Genomic DNA, 22,206 nt, shown 5'->3' with positions numbered 1-22,206 from the left:
TTCGAACATGTACTTATATGAAAGAAAAACAAACGTTTTGAAATGGCCTCTACCAGTGGTAGGTTCCGGATCCCATCCCGCCTTAGCGCCTCCGCGAGCCTCTGCAACGCTTCAGCTGCTCAGCGGAGCATCGTGCAGGCGCTGTACATGCCATGCGCAGGTGCATAAGCGCCAAAGACTTAAAAGACCGGTAAGGAGCTTGGGCGGGCCCTCCGGGGCACCGTACCGGAATGGTACCCAGTGCTCAGGGCAGGCTCCGGTACGCCTGTACCGGGGCGTACTGTCTGCAACTCACCACTGGCCTCTACTGTCCCCAAACCTGAATCTTATTAAAAATCTGTGTGGATAAATCAAGCATGCAGCATGTGCAAAGAAATCTAAGAATGTTTATAAGCTAGAAGAGTTCTACAAACAAGAGGGGGGGAAATTCCAAAAAGAACAGAGAGAATTTTAATTGGCTATAGCAGTGTTGGTGAACCTTTTGGGCACCGAGTCCTGAAACGGAAGTGTGTGTGTTTGTGCCAGAAACGCTCAGTGCGCATACGCACACTGGGAAGATTATCTTCCAGTTTCTGGCATGTGCACCAGTCACCTGGTCTTCTGGTTTCTGGCACTCATGTGCGCGGTAAGACCAGCTGGCCAGTGCGCGTGGCGGAAACTGGAAGATAATCATCCCAGCATGTGCATCGGGCGGCAATTCTTCCAGTTCCTGCCGCTTCCACGTGCGCAAAGACCAGCTGGCCGGCGCACCAGAACCTGGAAAAGCAACGGGCAACGGCTCACGGGCCCAGAGGGATGGCTCTGAGTGCCACTTCCAACACGCATGCCATAGGTTTGCCATCATGGGGCTGTAGCAACATTTGAAAGTTGTTATTTCTGAGAAAGAATGTGTTACAAAGTGCAGTCCAAGCTTCTATACCTAGTGTATTCATTATTTTCATTATGAAGCGGTTTACAACAGCACGAAGATGCATTCAATTTTGCAGAAAGGCGTCATATCTTATATCATGCAGAGTTTGTGTCAGCTTCTGTTCTCTTGTAGATTAAGGAAAACATACAATTTGACTAAAACCCTCTGGTGTGGATTTTAAAGGCAGAAATTTTTTCCTTCTCAAGTACACAATCTTTCCCATCATCTTGCAAAATGGGATTCCTTTTTAAGTTGTGAATTTACACAGTTAATAATTGGATTTTACTTCTCTGTCTCTGAAAAAAAAACACATCAAAGTTTGCTATCCAGAGGAAGACACAAAACAGCAGGTGGCTCGGGGAATGGAGTCAATTATCCATTGCGTTCCAGGAATTCTAATGGGCAAGTTACGAATGATCAGAAATTCTAATGCTAACACATACATTACTCAGGGGTGAAATGCTATCAGTTTGGGCCGGTTCAACTGAACCGGTAGTAAAAAATACTTTTAAAAGATTTTTTTTTAAAGTTCCAATCGCACATCACACAGCTGATCTTTGGAACTTTAAAAAAAAACTTTTTAAGCATTTTTTTTTTACTACAGGTTCTCCAGAAACATGGGGGTGGGGTGGGAGTCCATTTTTTGCTCCCAGGGGGTGGGGGTGCTGAGAAAGAAAGAAAGAAAGAAAGAAAGAAAGAAAGAAAGAAAGGAGGGAGGGAGGGAGGGAGGGAGGGAGGGAGGGAGGGAGGGAAAAAGGAGATGAAGGAAGGACTACAAACCTGGCACTAGACACAACTTCAGAGGACCTGGAGGTCATCTAGTCCAACCCTGCTCCAGCAGGACATTGTTAAAGTGAGTTTCTGTCTTTTGATCCCCCTGTTACATGACTACATAGTCACACCCACCCAGTCACATGACCCTACCAAGCCACGCCCACCAAGCCACACCCACAGAACCGGTAGTAAAAAAAAATAGATTTCACCACTGACATTATTGTATGTCTGGTTTGCAAACCATGGTTAATGGTTTTGCATTGTATGAGCAGGATGCAAACATGTGTGGCTTTCTCACAAAGCTTTGAAGCCTCCCAAAGCCTCACGAGAAACCCATGTGTGATTTGAACAAGGCCACACATGGCTTTGGAAAGACCTGGTGCAGCCAGCATCTACCTTGCGAACCGACAGATTGTTGGGGGCAATATGCTGACTTTGTAAACTGCTTAAAGAGCGCTGTAAAGACCTATAAAGCGGTATACAAGTTTAAGTGCTATTACTATTGCAATTCCAATCCCCTGCTCAAGAGTCAGGCCCTTATATCAATAGCATTTAGACTTATATACCGCTTCACAGTGCCTTACAGCCCTCTCTAAGCGGTTTACAGAGTCAGCCTATTGTCCCCAACAATCTGGCTCCTCATTTTACCCATCTCGGAAGGATGGAAGGCTGAGTCAGCCTTGAGCCTGGTGAGATTTGAACTGCCAAATTGCAGGCAGTCAGAAGAAGTAGCCTGCAGTACAGCACTCTAACCACTGCGCCACCACGGCTTATCTTACCAAGGCTTGGGAATGGCTTGGCTCGGGGTGAGTTCTTGCCCAAGAGAGGTGGGATTCAGTTAAGGATGGCTTCCAGGATTGTCATTGCTAAGCAATGCAGTCTTGCCACAGTGTACTTTACAACTTCAAATACCTGTCATTTTATTTGTATTTGGGGCAAGGAAGTTTGCAAAGCTATCAAAAGAGATAATGTAAGGAGAGAATTATTTTGTTCTGGAAGAAAGCATCTTATTTCTGACGGACATTTTTCAAGAAGCAAAGATCGCAGGTAATATTTGGATTTGAATTAAAGCAGCACTTTTCAACCTTGGCAGCTTTAAGATATGTTGCTGGGGAATTCTGGGAGTCGAAGTCTATGCTTTATATATATACTAGCTGATAACCTGGCGTTGCCCAGGTATTTATAGACGTCAAAGTGTTGGTTGACAGGGAGCCATTGAGAGGGGCCTTTCTTCCCACAACTCCCATGCCCATCATCCCTGCCCTCTCCCTGCCAACCCCAATGCGCTCCTCTTTCCCGCCCTGTCTACTATCCTGGCATTTTGCCCCAAATCCATCAAGCGCTTCCCCACTGGTCCACTTGTGGGCGAATGTCACGGCTGGCTTTCTAGAGGAAGCTGCGAAGGAACTGACATCACAAACAATTGCTGCTCTAGGATGCCACACGCGCTCTCCTTAACGGCCCAGGCTATCCCTTCTCCCTCCCATGACATCAAAAACAATTGTCGCTCTAGGACACTGCACTCGCTCTCCTTAACAGACCAGGCGTTCCAGAGTTATGCTGGAACACAGACATATACCAGGGATGTAGCAATAGCAATAGCAGTTAGACTTATATACCGCTTCATAGGGCTTTCAGTCCTCTCTAAGCGGTTTACAGAGTCAGCATATTGCCCCCAACAACAATCCGGGTCCTCATTTTACCCACCTCGGAAGGATGGAAGGCTGAGTCAACCCTGAGCCGTGAGATTTGAACAGCCGAACTGCAGTCAGCTGAAGTAGCCTGCAGTGCTGCATTTAACCACTGCGCCACCTTGGCTCTTTTACACCCCCCAGTATTTGTTTCCAACGGTAAATCATCTGTGTACCAAGTTTGGTTGAAATTGCTCGAGGCACTCCAGAGTTATGCTAGAACATAAATACAGCCTATTTTATATATAGAAAAGAAAGAAAGAAAAGAAGGAAGAAAGATAGAAGAAGAAAAAGAAGATAAGAGAGATATAAAGACTTACCCAGTCGAAGTTCCCCAAAGTTGCCGCATCCGATCTTCTTCCCAACGCGAAAATTCGGCCCCACCATTAAGACTCCGGAGTTGGTCCCTGCAGTTCGGCTCCCATGAGTGCTGCGGCTTCCACCCGTTTTAGACATTCTTCTACTCTCCTCGTTTTCCCCTTTCCCTCCTCTCTTATCAAAATCCATAAGTTTGTGATACCCTGGCCTCTCCACGGTTACACCGCTGCCATACAAATCCCAAGATGCCCAAAACTTGAGGAGTGGCTGGGAGGGGGGTCGGGGAGGGAGGGGAAGGGAAAGGGGAGAAAAGACGAAGGAGGAATTAAAAAAGCAGGGCTCTTCTTGGTTAATAAACCATCGCGGATGCCGGAGATGTAGGAGGGGAGGGTGTGAGGGGAGACGTCTCCACCCACATGTGCTGGGCTAGTGGAACGGCTGTCCTCGGGCCTGGTCCGCCAGGACTCCAGTCAGCAGCACCTTCCGTCGGATGCTCCTTGGTGAAGACGACATGGCGCAAAAGCAAACTTTCCAGGGCGACTCTTCGTTTCCAAGCTGTGGGGAAAGGGGAGAGGAAGAAAACGTGGTCAGGTTATTGCATGTGGAAAACCCACCCCACTCCTTTAAAAAAAAATGCAAAAGGGGGGGGGGCAGGGTAAATAAAGCATCCAGATTAGAAAATATCTAAAAAAAAATTCTTAAGAAAAAAAAATCTGTAAGATTGCAGAATTCCGTGGAATTTGGATGATCTCAACCTTGAAATCTCGTCAACATCACAAGACTACATCTCAATTACTGCGGCTATGTCGTGTGGGGGAATTTACTGGAGAAAGTAATTCTATTCGGAAGAATTAGCAGTAAAAGAAAACCAGGCCATCAAAAAACATGGTGGCTGGACACCATCAAAGATGACACCAACCAGAGAATAAAAAATTGAATAGGAAAATTCAAAGAAGAAGTGCAGGATTGGAAGATGGTCCATAGAATTAGAGGTGTTATTCTGTTGGTTCAAACCAATTCACCATAACCAGTAGCGGAAAGCACGGGTAGCCCCCCCACTCCTCGCCTCTATGGCATCTAATTTAGACACTTGTTTTTAGCCAAAACACAGGCACGGAAGGCTGAGGGCAAGTGCGGACATAACGTGTGCAAACGAAGCGTGCGCTCTTGCGAACCAGTAGGGAAAGTAAATGAGTACAGGCCCTGCATAGAATTGCCAAGAGTTGGACACCATTGAATGGATAACATCATCATCATCATCGTCACCACCCTGAAATCTCAGCCTGAAATCTCAGAAATCAAACACTCCCACCTGAAATCTCACAATTTTGGGTGATAATATGGAAATCTCGTAAGATGTCAGTGTTTCAAATTCATTTTTTTTTTCATTTTAAAATTCCGCAAACATTATTAAAGTAGATACCAGTTTGGTGTAGTGGTGAAGGTGCTGGTCTAGAAACCAGGTGATGGTGAATTCTAGACCTGCGTTAGGCATGAAAAACCGGTGATTCTGGGACAGCCACTCTCTCCCAGACCTCTCTCTTTACAAGGTTGTTTTTGTGGGGAAAATTGGAGGAAGAAGGCGTACCGTGTTTCCCCGAAAATAAGACAGGGTCTTTTTTGACCCCTGAAATAAGCACTTGGCCTTATTTTCAGGGAGGTCTTATTATTTTTGAGGTGCAGGAGGCGGCGAGTGTGGTCACCTCATGGCTGCTGCTGTGTTGCAATATTTTGGGGAGGGCTTATTTTCGGGGGAGAAATTATTTTAGCATACATGCTCAAAAACCCGATTGGGCTTATTATCTCAGGAGGTCTTATTTTAGGGAAAACAGGGTATTAGGTATGTTTGCCACCTTGAGTTACTTGTAAAATAATAAAGGTAAAATAAAAATCTACTAAATAAATCTGTAAAATGTGACAGGTACTCAGAAGGCTCCAGGTATATTACTGCCAGCTCTCAAATAAACAGAAAGGAATTTCTAAGGAATAGTCACATTCCATCAGTTCTTAGAGATTGGTAGAAAATCATTAGTTCAAGTAAAACAGGAGATTGTCGAATTAACTGGACAATCTGTTGTTCTTTAACATCATTACTTATTCAGCTTCTCCTGATTAGTTGAGTAATTAGCTAGATCCCTCAATTAAGATTAATTGATTTAACAGCAGGGAAAATTGTATCTTGTCAAAAAGAGGGTGGATATTTTTTTCAAATCCAGCAAACCATATTTTTCATGTATTTATTGTATTTATATGCTGTCCATTTCACAATACATGACTCTGGGCAGTGTATCACAAAATGATGAAAATAATAATTAGAAAAAAATCCACAATTAAAATATTAATAAGATCATTAAAAAATCCAAAGGGCCAGAAAGAGCATTAGATATTATTACAATCAATGTTGTATTGTTGTTAGTTGCAAAGTCGTATCCGACCCATCGCAACCCCATGGACAACATTCCTCCAGGCCTTCCTGTCCTCTACCATCCTCTGGAGTCCATTTAAGCTCATGCCTACTGCTTTGGTGACTCCATCCAGCCACCTCATTCTCTGTCGTCCCCTTCTTCTTTTGCCCTCAATCTTTCCCAGCATTAGGCTCTTCTCCAGTAGGTCCTCCCTTCTCATTAGGTGGCCAAAGCATTTGAGTTTCCTCCTCAGGATCTGGCCTTCTAAAGAGCAGTCAGGGTTGATCTCCTCTAGGACTGACCGGGTGGATCGCCTTACAGTCCAAGGGACTCGCAGGAGTCTTCTCCAGCACCACAGTTCAAAGGCCTCCATTCTTTAGCGCTCAGCCTTTCTTATGGTCCAACTTTCACAGCCATCCATTGCAACTGGAAAAAACATAGCCTTGACTATACGCACTTTGTTGTCAGGGTGAGGTCTCTACTTTTTAGATGCTGTGTAGATTTGCCATAACTTTCCTTCCCAGGACCAAGCATCTTTTAATTTCTTGGCTACAGTCCCCATCTGCGGTGATCTTGGAGCCCAGGAAAATAAAATCTGTCACTACCTCCATTTCTTCCCCATCTATTTGCCAGGAATTGAAAGGTCCAGATGCCATGATCTTACTTTTCTTAATGTTGAGTTTCAAGCCAACTTTTGTACTCTCCTTCACCCGCATCAAGAGGCTCTTTAGTTCCTCCTCACTTTCTGCCATGAGAGTGGTATCATCTGCAATCAATGTAGCCACCTCATTTAATCCCCATGGCAGCCCTGCCGCAATTTGAACCTTTAAGCAAGAATGATCCTTGACTCCATTTGTTGAGAAAGGTATAGTTTACCTATACCTTTCTCAAGTGATATACAGTATAGCAAAGCCAGATCAAAGTTTTGCGGGGCAAATTCCCAAGCACAGTACCCACTTCTCAAGATCCTCCCTCCTCTTAGCCCTTGATTGTCTAATCGTGTTTAAACTGGATGTTGTTGGAAAGGTCATCCTTGGTATGCATCCACATTCCTTTGCCGGTGATTATCCTGGAATTCGTGTCTTCAGCTGGCCCAGTGAACAATGGAAGCCTCCTACCTTCTGCCATTCAGCATCCCTCCCCCCCCCCCCTCACAGTTCACGGCAGACTAGCATCAAAGTGAAAGAATAAGGCAGGTGTGAGGTGGGACATCCCATTTCCGTGAGACCCCTCCCTGTTGACATATATCCAGGTTTTAAGGAAGTTCCATAAAGACGTCAAGAATGGGGGTGGTGTCACCTCATATTTTAGCTTTTCTGAGTGCAAGAGAAATACTGTATTTTTCAGAGTATAAGACGCACCTCCCCCTCCTAAGAGTGTGGAAACGTGGGTGCATCTTATACACCAAATACAGCCATTTTTGGCCTCCTGAAGACCCCGCATCCCATTTTTGTAAAAGAATGGGTAAAAAAGGGCCATTTTTTTGCAAAAACGGGGGTGTTTTTTGCCTTCCTCACCTCCCAGAACCATTCTGCAGGCTTCAGCAGGGCTGGGGGAAGGGAAAATGCCCTCGTTTTGGTGAAAAACAGGGACATTTTTGCTTTCCCCCAGCCCTGCTGAAGCCTGAAGAGTGCTCCTGGGGGCCAGAGGGGAGAAAACCTTTTTTTCTTACCTCTTTGAAATCTTGGTGCATGTTATACACCAGTGCATCTTAGAGTCTGAAAAATACAGTAGTATAATATATTTCTCATTTATCCCTTCCTCAGTTTCCCTGCCAACTCAGGATGTCCTAATCTGTAAAGAGTGGCACCATGGCCAATAAGTGAATCACATGTTTGTTAACTGTTCTAATAAAACTCCATACTGGCAACAGGAATGGCATCCGGCCAGTAAACACTCAGCTCCATTCAGTTGTCCAGACTCCACCGCACAAGGGATTTATGGGGTCGTTAAAAGAAGTTGATAATGTTATAACTCTGAATTTTTGTCAACTATGAACAGCTGAGGACTGCTTCTATCTATAAATAATTCTGCCTCCCCTCCCCACTTTCGCAGCATCCTCCAGATGTGCTTGGCCCTATTACCTGCTGCAACATGGGAGTTGAGATTCAAACACATCTGGAAGACACCAAGTTGAGGAAAGCTGCTACATATTTGCCTTAGGTGGGAGCATAAATGCATTTGAATTGTTTAGGTTTTCAACCTGAACTGTTTGGGCTTCCAGTCTGAATTGTTTAGGCTTTCAATCTGAATTGTTTGGGTTTTTCATACTACTACGAAAGATCATTACAGTTTAAAATTAAAATTCGTATGACATGAAATAAAGGAAGGAAGGAAGGATTGGGATTGGATTCTTCTACTGTACAATTTAAGAACGTGGTCACCCAATGACAGAGGGTAAGAGTAGGCCCAGGACAAACAAGGACCAAAATGGAAATCTTTTTTACACACCCTGCAATTATCTCCGGGAACTTGCTGCTACCACAAGCTGTGGCAGTGCCACTTGTTTAGAAAGTGTTTCCTTTTTCTTCCTTCCGTAGCCACTGACCCAGCATCTTCAGTCTTCCAATATTTACATTACAGTCTAAACATGTGTCATTATAACATCAGGTAAACAAAACGATAAAATCTGTGAGATGAGATTGATTCCCAGTGGCTTCTTGGGAACTATGTGGAAGCAGTTGGGATTTCTTCTTCCAGGGTGCGTGCACATGTTTTATTTTGCTTCCTAATTTCCTAGTCAAACTTGGGTCTCCATCCAAGTAGTGGCCAAGCCTGCTTCTGCTTAGCTTCCGAACTCATGCAGGATTAACCAAGTATGGTTTGAGAGTGCAAGCACAAGATTTGTTTTAAAAAAAAAATTAAATAATTCATGAAGAATACATTCCCATTAGCTAATGGAAATTTCCTATTTCAAAGAAAACTGGCTTTGTGTTTGAGACACCAGGAGTCAGCAAAAGTATTCATCAACAGTTCCAATCGATAGAAAGAGAGTATAAGTAGCAACAGCACTTTGACTTATATACCGCTTCATAGTGCTTTACAGCCCTCTCTAAGTGCTTTACAGAGTCAGCCTATCGCCTCCAACAATCTGGGTCCTCAATTTACCCACTTCGGAAGGATGGAAGGCTGAGTCACCCTTGAGCCTGCTGAGATTCGAACTGCCAAATTGCAGTCAGTCAGCAGTCAGCAGAAGTAGCCTGCAGTACTGCACTCTAACCACTTTGCCACCGTGGCTCACTATATGGCTCATCTCTGTCCTTGGCAGAGGTGGTTTTCAGCCTCTCCGGTTTCCGCGAACCGGCAGTGGCGGCTGCGGGAGGCTCCACCCAAACATAATACACGAGCACTGCACATGCGCAGAAGGCGCAAGTTCAAATCTCACCGGCTTAGGGTTGACTCAGCCTTCCATCCTTCTGAGGTGGGTAAAATGAGGACCCGGATTGTTGGGGGCAATATGCTGACTCTGTAAACCACTTAGAGAGGGCTGAAAGCCCTATGAAGCGGTATATAAGTCTAACTGCTATTGCTATTGCTATTGCATGCAACAAATGAGGCGCATACGCTCACATTTGCCAACCGGTAGGAAAGGTAAGTGAATCCCATCCCTGGTCCTTGGTGGTTGTTTTCCTGAAGATATTTCATTACCCACCTAGGTAACATCAACAATGGGAAATGAAACATCTGCAAGAAAACAACCAAGCTCAGACAGCACCAAAGACTTCAGTGTTTCCCTTAAAATTAAAATGGGGTAAAGTTCTGCATCCAGGACTCTTCCAACGTTTTTATTAGCAACTGGAATAAATATAAAGATGGAGGGATCGCTGATCACTCATGCGAAAATGGATGCCTAAATGGATGGGACCATTAATATTCTAAAAGACCGAAATGTAATTCTGGCAATCTTGATAGGTTCTGAAAGTTAAGGGAATGCAATTTGACAAGACCTTCAATGCTCATTCCTTCTCTTCAGAAGCAAAAAATACAGAGATGTAGGATGGGGGATTTATGAAGATGATCTTGGAACGGTAAAAGGTAAAGATAAAGATTCCCCTCGCACATATGTGCTAGTCGTTCCCAACTCTAGGGGGCGGCACTCATCTTTGTCTCAAAGCCGAAGAGCCAGCGCTATCTGAAGATGTCTCCGTGGTCATGTGGCCGGCATGATTAAACGCCGAAGGTGCACGCAACACTATTTTACCTTCCCACCAAAGGTGGTCCCTATTTTTCTACTTGCATTTTTACATGCTTTCAAACTGCTAGGTTGGCAGAAGCTGGGACAACGGGAGCTCACTGCGTTATGCGGCGCTAGGGATTCGAACCGCCAAACTGCCGACCTTTCCCTAAGTGTCTTAGCCACTGAGCCACCACATCTATGTAGCTGGGTTCAAAATGATTGAGTCAGCAATGTGATGCTGCACGTAAAAAACCAATGCAACCTCCAGCTACATCAACAAAACCAACGGCTTCCAAATCATAAGCAGTGAGAGTTGATAGCAGCCCGTCGTTCTGTGATAACTGACCTTATCTCAAGCACTGCATTCTGTTCTGGGTACTGCCACTTTAAGAAAGGTTCAGACAAAGTGAAACGGGCTTAGGAAAAGGGCAGTAAAAATGATCAAGAGAGAGTTAACAAAGTTTTATGAAGATAAGTGATCTAGCAGAATAAGCAGTCTGACCATGAAACCAATGACCCAGGGTGACAGTGGCCTCCCCTTCATTGGGTGCGGTCAATCAGAACGCAGTCAATTATCTGTCTGGGATGCTTTAATTTGGATTTCTGTGTGCTGAGCACAGGGTTAGATTCAATGACCCAAATGGAACTGGCCCCTCCAATTCAGTGGTGGGATTCAGCCAGTTCGCACCTATTCGGGAGAACCGGTTGGTAACTTTCTAAGCAGTTCGGAGAACCAGTTGTTGGAAGAAATCTTTTGTTTTTTCCCACTTTACAGGGCTAATCCTGTAAAGAAGGCAGGAAGGAAACATTCTAATGTTTCTAACCTCATCTTTATTGCTCTGCTTACAGAAACTGCCTCTCCGGTTAACCCTTATTACATTGTAACAGCTAAGGCGAAGTGCCCATCGACCTGAGTGAGGTTGAGTTGGCTATACCCACACGGTCACATGACCATTGAGCCATGCCCACCCAGCTGGTCATTAGGGCAGAGAACGGGTTGTTAAATTATTTGAATCCCACCGCTGCTCCAATTCCATCGTTTTCGAAATCTCAGTGTCACTTTGCTCCAAGCTAGGGTGGACAACCCGTGAGAACTCTCCAGACCCAGGAGTGTCCAACTTTGGCAACTCTGAGACCTGTGTGGACTTCAATTCCCATGCTGACTGGGGAATTCTGGGAGCTGAAATCCACAAGACTTAAAAGTTGCCAAGGTTGGACAATCGTGTTTCAGGCTGTTGGGAGTCCATCTCTTATCATCCCTAGTCAACGGGACCAAGGCTGTTGGGAGTTGATTGCCCAACATCTGGACAGCTGAGAAGACTCACAGAACAGTCGGGCCACTGCTGGATTTAAAGATATACCACCTACGTTTAGTTATTGAAGTTTTGCTGGGTGAAGAGAAACACACTACAATAGTCCAAGGGAGTAAAGCTTTGCACAGCACACAAAAAAAAATGGAGTATGTTTTCTCCTTGCATCTCACTATAGGATTAGTGTGTTCTATTGCAGAAAAACCCCCCTTTTTTTTCTTCCTAGTTATTATGCTCTAAAAAGACAATAAAACATAGTACACAAAAGCTCCTTTGTCCAACAAGGAAGAATATACGGACAAGCAACTTAACTCTGACAAGGTTCTAAAACAGAATTGAGATTGACAATGGCTAGAGTTGATATTTAGCCATAAGGTGGCTTGCTTTTTTGGGGTCTTAATATGCTATGACAGCCAGTCGTGGTTTAAAAAAAATTCTTCCTCAGCAGGATATGCAATCGTAATGATGGCTACTCAAGAGAGATTCTGTTCCGAAGTGCCAGAGGGACCCAGATTCAAATCTACTGTAAGTCATGGAAGCCACGATGTTTTGGCCCAGTTGCCTCTCTTTCTCAGCCCAACTTATGCTACCAGGCTGAGGTGGGAAAACTGGAGAAGGGCCTGCCATGTATGCCACTTGATGACCTCCAAGAGAAAAAGTGAAACCAAATATTTTCGTAAAATAGAGCGCTGGGCAATACCCACGGAGAGTAGAGAGTGCAGAGCTCTTTCACTAGATATGCAAGTAAGTCCTTGATTTACAACAGTTTTTTTAATGACAACTCAAAGTTACAACCGCCCCGTAAAAAGTGACATATGACCAATGCAGCATCTCCATGGTCACATAGTGTATTTTTCAGGATATAAGACGGACCTTTTTCCCTCAAAAAAGAGACTGAAAATCTGGGTGCATCTTATACATTGAATACAGCATTTTTGGCCACCCAAAACTCCGCCCTCTTCACCAAAATGGCTGTGCAGAGCTTGTAGGAGGCTTATAGAGTGCTACTGGGGGCTGGGGAGGGCAGAAATGAGTGAAAAATGGGCCATTTTTTGTTCAATTCCCCCCCCCCAGCTGCCAGGAGCACTCTATAAGCCTCCTAAAGGCTATGCGTGCAATTTTTTTGACAAAAAACAGTCCCATTTTTGCGAGAAACAGCCCGTTTTTTGCTCGTTTTTTGGGGTCCCCACCCCCCAGGAGCACTCTACAAGCCTGCTATTTATGCCTTTAAAAAAAAACAGGCCCATTTTCACGAAAAACAGGCCGTTTTTGGGAGGTTTACAGAGTGCAAAAACTTCTTTTTAATTTGCCTCCTTAAAACCTTGGTGCATCTTATACTCCGGTGCGTCTTATACTCCAAAAATATGGTAATCAAAATTCCAACGCTTGGCAACTGACTCATATTTATAACTGTTGCAATGTCCCAGTACCTTTTCACCTTCTGATAAGCAAAGTGAATGGGGAAGCCAGATTCACTTTACAACCCTCTTACTAACTTAACTGCAGTGATTCACTTAACAACTGTGTCAAGGAAGGCCATAAAATGGGGCAAAACTCAACTGTCTCGATTAGTTAACAGAAATTTTGCCCTCAATTGTGGTTGTAAGTAACCACAAAAAGACTGGATATCTGAAAGAGATGCTATAATTGGGATTTCTACAAGAAGTACAGAGTTTGGATGCACAGTGGGACCTTGGGTCCCGAACGGCTCAGACGACGAACAATTCAGGTGCCGATCAAAAAAATCTGCTAAATGTTTCACTCACGTCACAAACACATCCTTGGGTACCGACTAAACCCAGCCGTGGCAATTTCCTGTGGCCGCGCCATTTTTTGCGCGCGCGCACATGCACAGTTTGTCTTGCTTTTGGTCACGACCAAATCGGATGCCGACCAAAGTCCTGGAAAGGATTAGGGTCAGCACTCAAAGTCCCACTGTAATTACTTTAAATGGTCCTTTCCAATTCTATCTACATCTCCATACAGCGTCTTATTTTTATTATATTTACATTTCTATCCCAGTTGCCCTCTAAGGACTCAAAAGTGGCACACATGGAATGAATACAAGTGCCGTTTCCAAGAAACCATTTCCCTTCCTTTTTAGCTTTTGAAAAGACAAAAGTGGAAATTCAATCTTGAGATGTTAGAAACCATTCAATAAATATGTCCCCATCTAATCTCCAAAGCAATCATAGATGGATCCCTTCTAAACTAGATCAACTGGATTCCAAAGAAAGTGCATTCAAACCAATCCACAGGAGGGAGGGAGGGAGGGAGAGAGGGAGAGAGAGAGAGAGGGAGGGAGGGAGGGAGAGAGAGAGAGAGAGAGAGAGAGAGAGGGAGGGAGAGGGAGAGAGGCTCGATATTCAATGCACTTTATCCAATGTCCTTCAATCTACCTTATTGGTCCTTCCGTATTCCTAAGGAGTCTATTTTTGAATACCAGACAGAAAATCAACAAAACATTGGCTGTTGTCCTTCATTATCTTTAGAGAAACCTCAGTCACCTGGTTGGAAACAATACACTGAAATCCATGAGGTTCTGGTCCAACCCAAAACAGCCCATTTTATGTTCCAGAGAATTAACCAAGAAAGACATTTCACTAGGTAGCACTTAAAAATGTTATGACATGGCTGGTTTTCTTACCCTCCTTTTCCTTCCTTGTGTGTTCTGGGACAAATAGTAGCCTTTAAGGACCTTGATTTGCACGGGTGAGAATTTTCAACCCTGAGCGGAACATATCCAAGGAACAGCCAGGATAAAATGCCTTTTTTTCCCTCCTTTTCCTGTACCCACGTAGACTCCTATTTCAACAGGAAACTCCTTAGCTACTCACAAAAAAGACTGAACGGATCATCATCGGCTGAGTCTACGTCAGGAAGAAACTGACACTGCTTGAGGGAGGAGGCGGCCAGCTGTTGAGAAAGGAAGCGACATCATAAACACACACACACACACACAGACAAGGCGGGCCGGCCGCCAGCGCCAACCCACCACTGGGGAAGGCCTTCCTGAAAGTGTGTCAGTGTATGTCAAGAGGGAAGGGCAGGGCTAAGCCCCAGTAAGGAACATGTGTTGGTGCTGGGCAAAACAAACAAACCCTACCTTGCAAACACAGGTTGCTCACCACCTCGGCTTCTTCATGTCACAATTTGGTAGAGTCGAAAAGAAAAAGCCCGCCACTCAAGTCAACACTGTTTATTATACCAGAGGTATCCAGCTTTGGCAACTTTTAAGACCTGGGGACTTCAACTCCCAGAATTCCTCAGCCAGCCATTCGGGCTGAGGAATTCTGGGAGTTGAAGTTCACAAGTCTTAACAGTCTCCATGATAGGCCTGGTGATGGCGAACATATGACATGTGTGTCACACGGAGCCATTTCTTAGGGCACGCAAGGCGTTGTCAGCTCCAGCACATGTGCACACGCTGACCAGCTGATTTTGGCCGTTTTTCACCCTCCGGAGGCTTCCCTGAAGCCTCTGGAGGACAAAAAACTGCCTAACGCACAAGCTTTGCGTGTTGAGCCGTTTTTGCCATCCCCAGGCTTCTAGAAAGCCTCTGGAGCCTGGGGAGGGCGAAAAACAGACCTACTGGGCCCACTGGAAGTCGGAAAACTGGCCATTTTTGGCCTCCTAAGCTTCCAAGAAAGTCATGTGCGCATGCGTGGGGTTGGGGAAATCAATGCGCATGTGCAGGCGGCACAGCGCGGAGGGGCAATGAATTATGGAGGTGAAGGGTTACGAATGGTGAAATCCAAATGAAATACAATAGAAGGGGAAATAATATAAGGTGAGCGGTATCGATTGATAATTGCTATTAGAAAGAACAGGAAGCTCCTGTTCGTATTGTATTGTGTAAATGTAGTGTACGTCTAAATTTTGTGTGTGTGTATTTTACATGTTTGTTAATAAAAAAAAATTAAAGAAATAAATTATGGGGGTGGGCACGTGAGTGCGCTCGATAGTCTGCGTGTGTGTGCTTTTAGCACCCGAGGCAAAAAAGCTTCACCATCACTGCCCTAGACTAGTATGATCTTCCACCATTGTTATCCACAGCATTGCCTCAAGGAAGAGGGTATATGACAGTACAGGAAGTCCTCAACTTACAAAAGTACATTTAGCGACCGTTCAAAGTTACAATGGCACTCGCAAAAGTGACTTATGACCATTTTGACACTTACGACCATTGCAGCATGACCCAATGTGATCGAAATTCAGGCGCTTGGCAACTGACACATATTTATGACGGCTGCAGTGGCCCAGGGACATGCGCTCACCTTTTTACAAGCAGTCAATGGGGGAGCCAGATTCACTTAACAACTAGGTTACTAACTTAACAGCTGCAATGAGTCACTTAACAACCGTTGCAAGAAACGTTGTAAAACGGGTTGCAAAAAAAAGGAGATCACATGACCCTGGGAAAGTGCAACCGTCATAAATGTGAGTCACTTGTCAAGCATCCCAATGTAAATCACGTGACCATGGGGATGCGGCAAGGGTCATGTGTGTGAAAAATGGTCATGTCACTTTTTTCAGTGCCACTGTCACTTTGAACGGACACTAAGCGAACTGTTGTTAAGTCGAGGACTACTTATAACCAGGTAGTTCTTGACTTGCCACCGTTCAAGGTTGCGACAGCACTGAAAAAGGTGGCTTATGACAGCTTTTCACACTTTACAACTGTTGTACCATCCCTATGGTCACGTGATCAAAATTCAGACATGTGGCAGCTGGCATGTATTCATGACCGTTGCACAGGTCATTTCATCATCGTTTGTAACCATCCCAGCCAGCTCCTGGCATGGGAGAAGGGGAGAGTCCCTTGTCTGAGATGGTATAAGTTCTCCTGCCTGAGCAGGGGGCTGGACTAGAAGACCTCCAAGGTCCCTTCCAACTTTGTTATTCTGTATAACTCTAACCTCACACTTTGCCTTTCTACATTTACCATGCTTTCCCTCTATTTGTGTTTTATCATTTCAGTCCGCTGAACTGATGTTCCTTCCATCTCTATTCTAATTCTAACTCAGATTCGTTTAATAACTATAGGATTTGCTTAACAATTGCAGTGATTTGCTTAAGAACTGTGGCAAAAGTGTCACAAAACCGGGCAAAACTGAATTTACCGCCTTGCTTAGTGACTATAATTTTGGGTTCAATTGTGGTTGTAAGTCAAGGAACTATATGTATTAGATCAAAATAGTTATAGATCAGATAAAAGTTATAGATGAGATGAAAATATTATTCTGCAGATAAGAAGCCCAAATAATTTTATCTGGCACAATCCACACATCACACAACCCCAAAAATGATTTCCAATCAGAATTAAATTCTACATCATTTACTTTTTATGTAGGGAGTTATGATAAACAGGAAAGCATATTTCCATCGTTTAATTAGCCTTTCTTCTAAAAAAAAAGACTTCAAGGTCTTTTCCACTTTTTTCCACATAAAATCCTTGCAGCTATTAATACAGACTATGCTAGTTTGATGCCCTTTGAAGGGATGTACTGGAAATTAATAAGAATTTCTCAGGTTGCTATGGAATTATAACCTTCAAAATCTGTTCCATTCTATGATGTAACATTTTCCAGTATTGTTTGGCTTCACAATACTTGCCGGCGTTTGTGAAAGGAGATTCGAACCAATTCATTACATTTTCAACATTTTGGGGTGTTTTAACCAAGGTTGGAGTAATGTTACCAACACCAAAACATCTAATATCAGCTCAAAGTAGAACGTTCAACGTTTGTATAAGGTTCTTCTTCCATTCAAATTCCTACTGTGTTCAATTTTCTGCATCCATTTAAAGAAAGTCTACCTGGCTTTCTCCTCCATCAGACTTATTCTTGGCTAGCTCTGCTTCCTGCTTCATCTCTGGTGCTCTCCTGCCTGCTCTGGTTATTTTCTGAGTTTTCTTCTCTTCATGCACCACCCACCCCATGGATGACTTCCTCTCTATGAAATGTAAACACCCCGCATGCCAAGACGGTGAGAATAAGCAGTGGCTCTTGAACGCTGCTTTGGGCAACTGGAGAAGATCAGAAGTTGTGGGAACCGGAAAGGACCAGCCACGGTGGAGAAGCTTCCATTCAAAGGAAATTGGTCCACCTATTGTGTGCAGTTTATCGCCGCAATAGCTTTGCCTGTGACAAGGAAGCTAGATTCCACGGGGCATTTAAAAAACATCAAAAAAACAGCCCAGCAACTTTAAAACATTTTTACTCCCTTTATTTTCAGTGCTCAGAGAAACTAAGAAGAAGAAAAAAAGGTGGAACCAGCCACTTCTAGAAAAGCCCAACACTTTTATAGAAATGCATAGAGGGGATTCTAAAGGAGCTAGAAGGGGTGTAAAATGTCCAAAGGATGAAGAGTTGGGAAGGCAAGACTGGAAATCAAAATGATGGGGAAAAAGAATGGACTGGCTGGAACGTTTAGCAGTTAGCAGTTAGACTTATATACCGCTTCATAGGGCTTTCAGCCCTCTCTAAGCGGTTTACAAAGTCAGCATATCGCCCCCACAGTCTGGGTCCTCATTTCACCCACCTCAGAAGGATGGAAGGCTGAGTCAACCTTGAGCCGGTGAGATTTGAACCGCCAAACTGCAAATAACAGTCAGCTGAAGTGGCCTGCAGTACTGCACTCTAACCACTGCGCCACCTCGGCTCTATTTTAAAAAGATGCATCCTCTATCCCAAAGGTGCTTTTTTTTTTTTTCAAACGGCAACTGGACTTTGTTTTTCCTGGAGGAGCTTTCTCTTTTCATCCCATCCTTCCATCCTCCTCCACCATTCAGTCAGAACTGAAGAAGCTTCTTGGATGAGAAGGGAAACGTCCTCAAGGAAAAGCAAAGTCCTGGTGCCTTTCGAAAAAGCAGCTTTGAGACAGCCATGACCTGGATGACTTGAGAATCTCCACAGGCAGATGCATCCTATGTATATAGTAAGATCAGGGGTGGGCTTCAAATTTTTTAGCAAGGGGTTCTCCGCCAGGTTGCTGGGTGGGCGTGGCCTAGTCGATCACCTGCATCACGGAGGGGTGGGGTTTGCCCTCCCTGGGCTCCAGAGGCTTTTCTCCAGCTTCCGGGAGGGCGAAAACGGCCTTCCCTTAGGCTCCAGAGGCCCTCTGGAGGCTGAACTTCTGATAGGCCTGTTTTTCGCCCTCCCCGAGCTGCTGCGTGTGCCCTGCACGTACCTGCATTCAAAACAGGCCGCGTGGGGACTCCTGGGAGGGGCGGGGCCAGTCAGGAGTGGGATTTGGGGGTTCTCCGAACTGCACAAAATCTTTGCTAGAGATTCTCCCGAACCCCTGCAAACTCCCAACAGCCCACCCCTAACATGCTATTGCAGACCCCACCCGAAGGAGATTCAATTTTCCTGTCTTGCAATTTAAACGCAAGGGGGCTTTGCACCAGGACTCCCTTAGTAGTCTTCCCACAAAACACTAAACATAGTTTAGATTAACCAAAGACAATTGCTGTTTTGGTAAAATATGCTGTGTCGGAGTAAAAAAAAACATATATTATGACTCAACATAATAGTCTACACAGGTACTCCTTGACTTAGGATTAGAATTTCAATTGCTAAGCAAGATAGTTGTTGAGTCATGCCCAATTTTTTTTTACCATGATTAAGTGAATTGCTGCAGTTGTTAAGTGAATCATGGGGTCCTTAAGCAAATGTGGATTCCTCCCGTTGACTTTGTTTCTTGGAAGCCCCCTTGGGAACATTCTTGGGAATGTTGGAGACACTGACTGAGACAGGGGGAAGAGCCAAGAAGGGAATTAGTCTGGAATCGTTAACATAGGCATTAAGAGGGCTGACCCCTTGAATGCAGTTGAACCTTATTTAGTCTGGCCCAGATGCAAGCTGGCAATGTGGGAGGGTTCCTGTGAAATAGGCATGAGCAATACAGTAGCATATGTATCCCGCAGTTCGCGCCTGACAAAGCAAATCCGCTGCACCCATTGACTTACTCAGATGCCAGTTGGGAAAGTCACAAATGGCAAACCCCCAACCCCAGATACTGCAACCGTTGTAAATACTTGCTGGTTGCCAAACACTCAAAATTGTAATCACATGACCGTAGGAATGCTGGGATGATTGTAAGTGCAAGGACCAGTTATTTAACCAGCAAGGACTCATATTTAAATAGGAGCCAGCCATGTGCAGCAGCTGCCAAAAAAGCCAACACAGTTCTAGGCTGCATAAACAGAGGGATAGAATCAAGATCACGTGAAGTGTTAAATACCCCTTTATAATGCCTTGGTAAGGCCACACTTGGATTATGGCATCCAGTTTTGGTCACCACAATGTAAAAAAGATGCAGAGACTCTGGAAAGAATGCAGAGAAGAGCAACAAAGATGATGAGGGGACTGGAGGCTAAAACATATGAAGAACAGCTGCAGGAACTGGGTATGTCTAGTTTAATGAAAAGAAGGACTAGGGGAGACATGATAGCAGTCTTCCAATATCTTAGGGGTTGCAACAAAGAAGAGGGAGTCAAACTATTCTCCAAAGCAACTGAGGGCAGGACAAGAAGCAATGGGTGGAAACTAATCAAGGAGAGAAGCAACTTAGAACTGAGGAGACATTTCCTGACTGTTAGAACAATTAATCAGTGGAACAACTTGCCTCCAGAAGTTGTGAATGCCCCAACACTGGAAGTCTTTAAGAAGATGTTGGATAACCATTTGTCTGAAACCGTATAGGATTTCCTGCCCAGGCAGGGTGTTGGACTAGAAGACCTCAAAGGTCCCTTCCAACTCTGCTATTATATAAGTTGTTAAGTCACTTTATTCAGTGCCCTCATAAATTCAAGCTGTCACTAAATGAATGGTTGTAATTTGAGGACTACCTGTAATTCACACAACATTAATTCATTCTTTGGTCCATTTATTTTCATCCCCATTCAGAACCAAAAATGGAAGATCCTGGAACTTTTTGTGGTTCAGTTGCTAAGTTCTATCCGACTCTTCACAACCCCATGGACCACAGCACCATTCACACACACACCCCTGTCCCTTACTGTCTCCTGGAGTTTGCTCAAATTCACATTCATTTTGTCAATGACATTACCTAACCATCTCATCCTCTGCCGTCTCCTTCTTGTAAGTCTACTGCTATTGCTATTGTTCTGCCTTCAATCTTTCCCAATATCAGAGTCTTTTTCAACAATTCCTCCCTTCCCCAATCAGTCAGAGTTGGTTTCCTTTAGCAATCCTAGAACTAGGACAGTGATGGCTAACCTTTTTGTCGCATGCCGAAAGCATGCGCGTGCATCAGCATGCACACATTTGCACCCATAATACAATGCACGTGACCCCCCGCTCCTCCCGCGCATGCATGTGAGACCCCCCTTCCCCCTGCACATGCAAGCGTGTCTCCTGCATGCACCCCCCTGAAAGACCTGAAAATCAGCTGGCTGGTGGGAGGCACGTGTGCAGTGGAGGTGAGATGGGGCGACGGTTCAAATGCCCATGGAGAGGACTCTATGTGCCCCCTGTGGCACATGCGCCATAGGTTCGCCATCACGCAACTAGGAGATGCAAAAACTCAAGAGCCACTCGGTGTTCCTTTGATTGAACTGAAGCCTGTTGCGTCCTGCCCAACCTCCCACAGCCCCCAGGCAGTGAGACAGAAACTCTATGGCATCACTCGGGCAGCCTAGGGTGGAGATATAAAGCTAGATATCATCAGCGCACTGATGATAACTCGCACCGCCATGTCGGATGATCTCACCCAGCGGCCAGGGCGATGGCTCACTGGAGTTCTTCAATATGCTAATTCAATTTTAGTCTAGTCCAGTGTATTGTGGGAAGTCCAATTTTCTGGTTTTAAGGGAGAGACTGTATCTCGTAGATTAAGCACATACTTTCCATGTGGAATGCCACGCTCAATCTGTTGTGATCTCAAGTTAACGAGGTCCAGGTAGCAAGCATAACATTTGTTATTGCAGACTCATTATAGACTGAAGGAATTTGCATCCAAAGGATTTTTTTTTTAGCCAACTCATCAGTTCAGACAAGGCTACTAGAGTGGGTTGCAAAGACCAGTGTAATTCATTTGGTCGCCTTACAAGCAAAAAGCATAAAAGGGATATGAAAGAAGGAAAATAAAAAAGGTAAGCACAGTCCCTTTTTTTTTAAAGGCGAACTTCCTGGTTCAATGCAAACTCAAAAATAAAGAGGACCGGAGCAATTCTAAGAAAAAAGGTTAAAGGCGCTTGAGGTGTTTTTCAGTTTAGAAAATCAGGAAGTAACGCAATCAAGGCTTATAAAACTCAGCCCTTTGCAGCGCATGATTTTTCTTCTTTTTTCCCATAAGATGAAAAGCCATATAGGCAGCACAGCCATGGGAACTGTAGTCCAAAACTTATGAATGGTACTAGGATGGAGGACAAATCAGGAAATATTGGCTTGATTACGTGCCCTCAAATTGGCATGGACTCTTAGCAACCACATATAAGTAGTCCTCAACATATGACCACAATGGAGCCCAAAATTCCCATAGACAGTTGGTAAAGTGAGTTTTCCCCCCATTTTGCAATCTTTCCTGCTGTAGTTGTTAAGCGAATCATTGCAGTTGTTAAGTTAGTAACACGGTTGTTAAGTGAATCTGGCTT

At 44.5% G+C, this 22,206-nt stretch overlaps 1 protein-coding gene across 3 annotated transcripts in view; it reads right to left on the bottom strand.

Moving 5' to 3' along the window:
- Window positions 1-22,206, bottom strand: part of CSNK1G2 (casein kinase 1 gamma 2) — a 137,336-nt gene that overhangs the window by 57,460 nt on the left and 57,670 nt on the right. For 2 of the 3 annotated variants that reach the window (XM_087702869.1, XM_087702885.1), the window contains exon 2: window positions 3,696-4,248. In XM_087702869.1, the coding sequence (XP_087558995.1) occupies window positions 3,696-3,882 (187 nt within the window). In that variant the 5' untranslated portion in view covers window positions 3,883-4,248. Of the gene's footprint in view, window positions 1-3,695; window positions 4,249-14,232; window positions 14,688-22,206 lie in introns of those variants that run through there. The other variant, XM_087702877.1, reaches the window with a different exon arrangement.

This window comes from Thamnophis sirtalis, unplaced genomic scaffold, assembly GCF_051295495.1.
Source record: "Thamnophis sirtalis isolate CommonGarterSnake01/CBP01778 unplaced genomic scaffold, rThaSir2_p1.2 scaffold_1, whole genome shotgun sequence".
NCBI classification, from domain to species: domain Eukaryota; kingdom Metazoa; phylum Chordata; class Lepidosauria; order Squamata; family Natricidae; genus Thamnophis; species Thamnophis sirtalis.
This window is presented reverse-complemented; position numbering and strand designations above follow the sequence as displayed.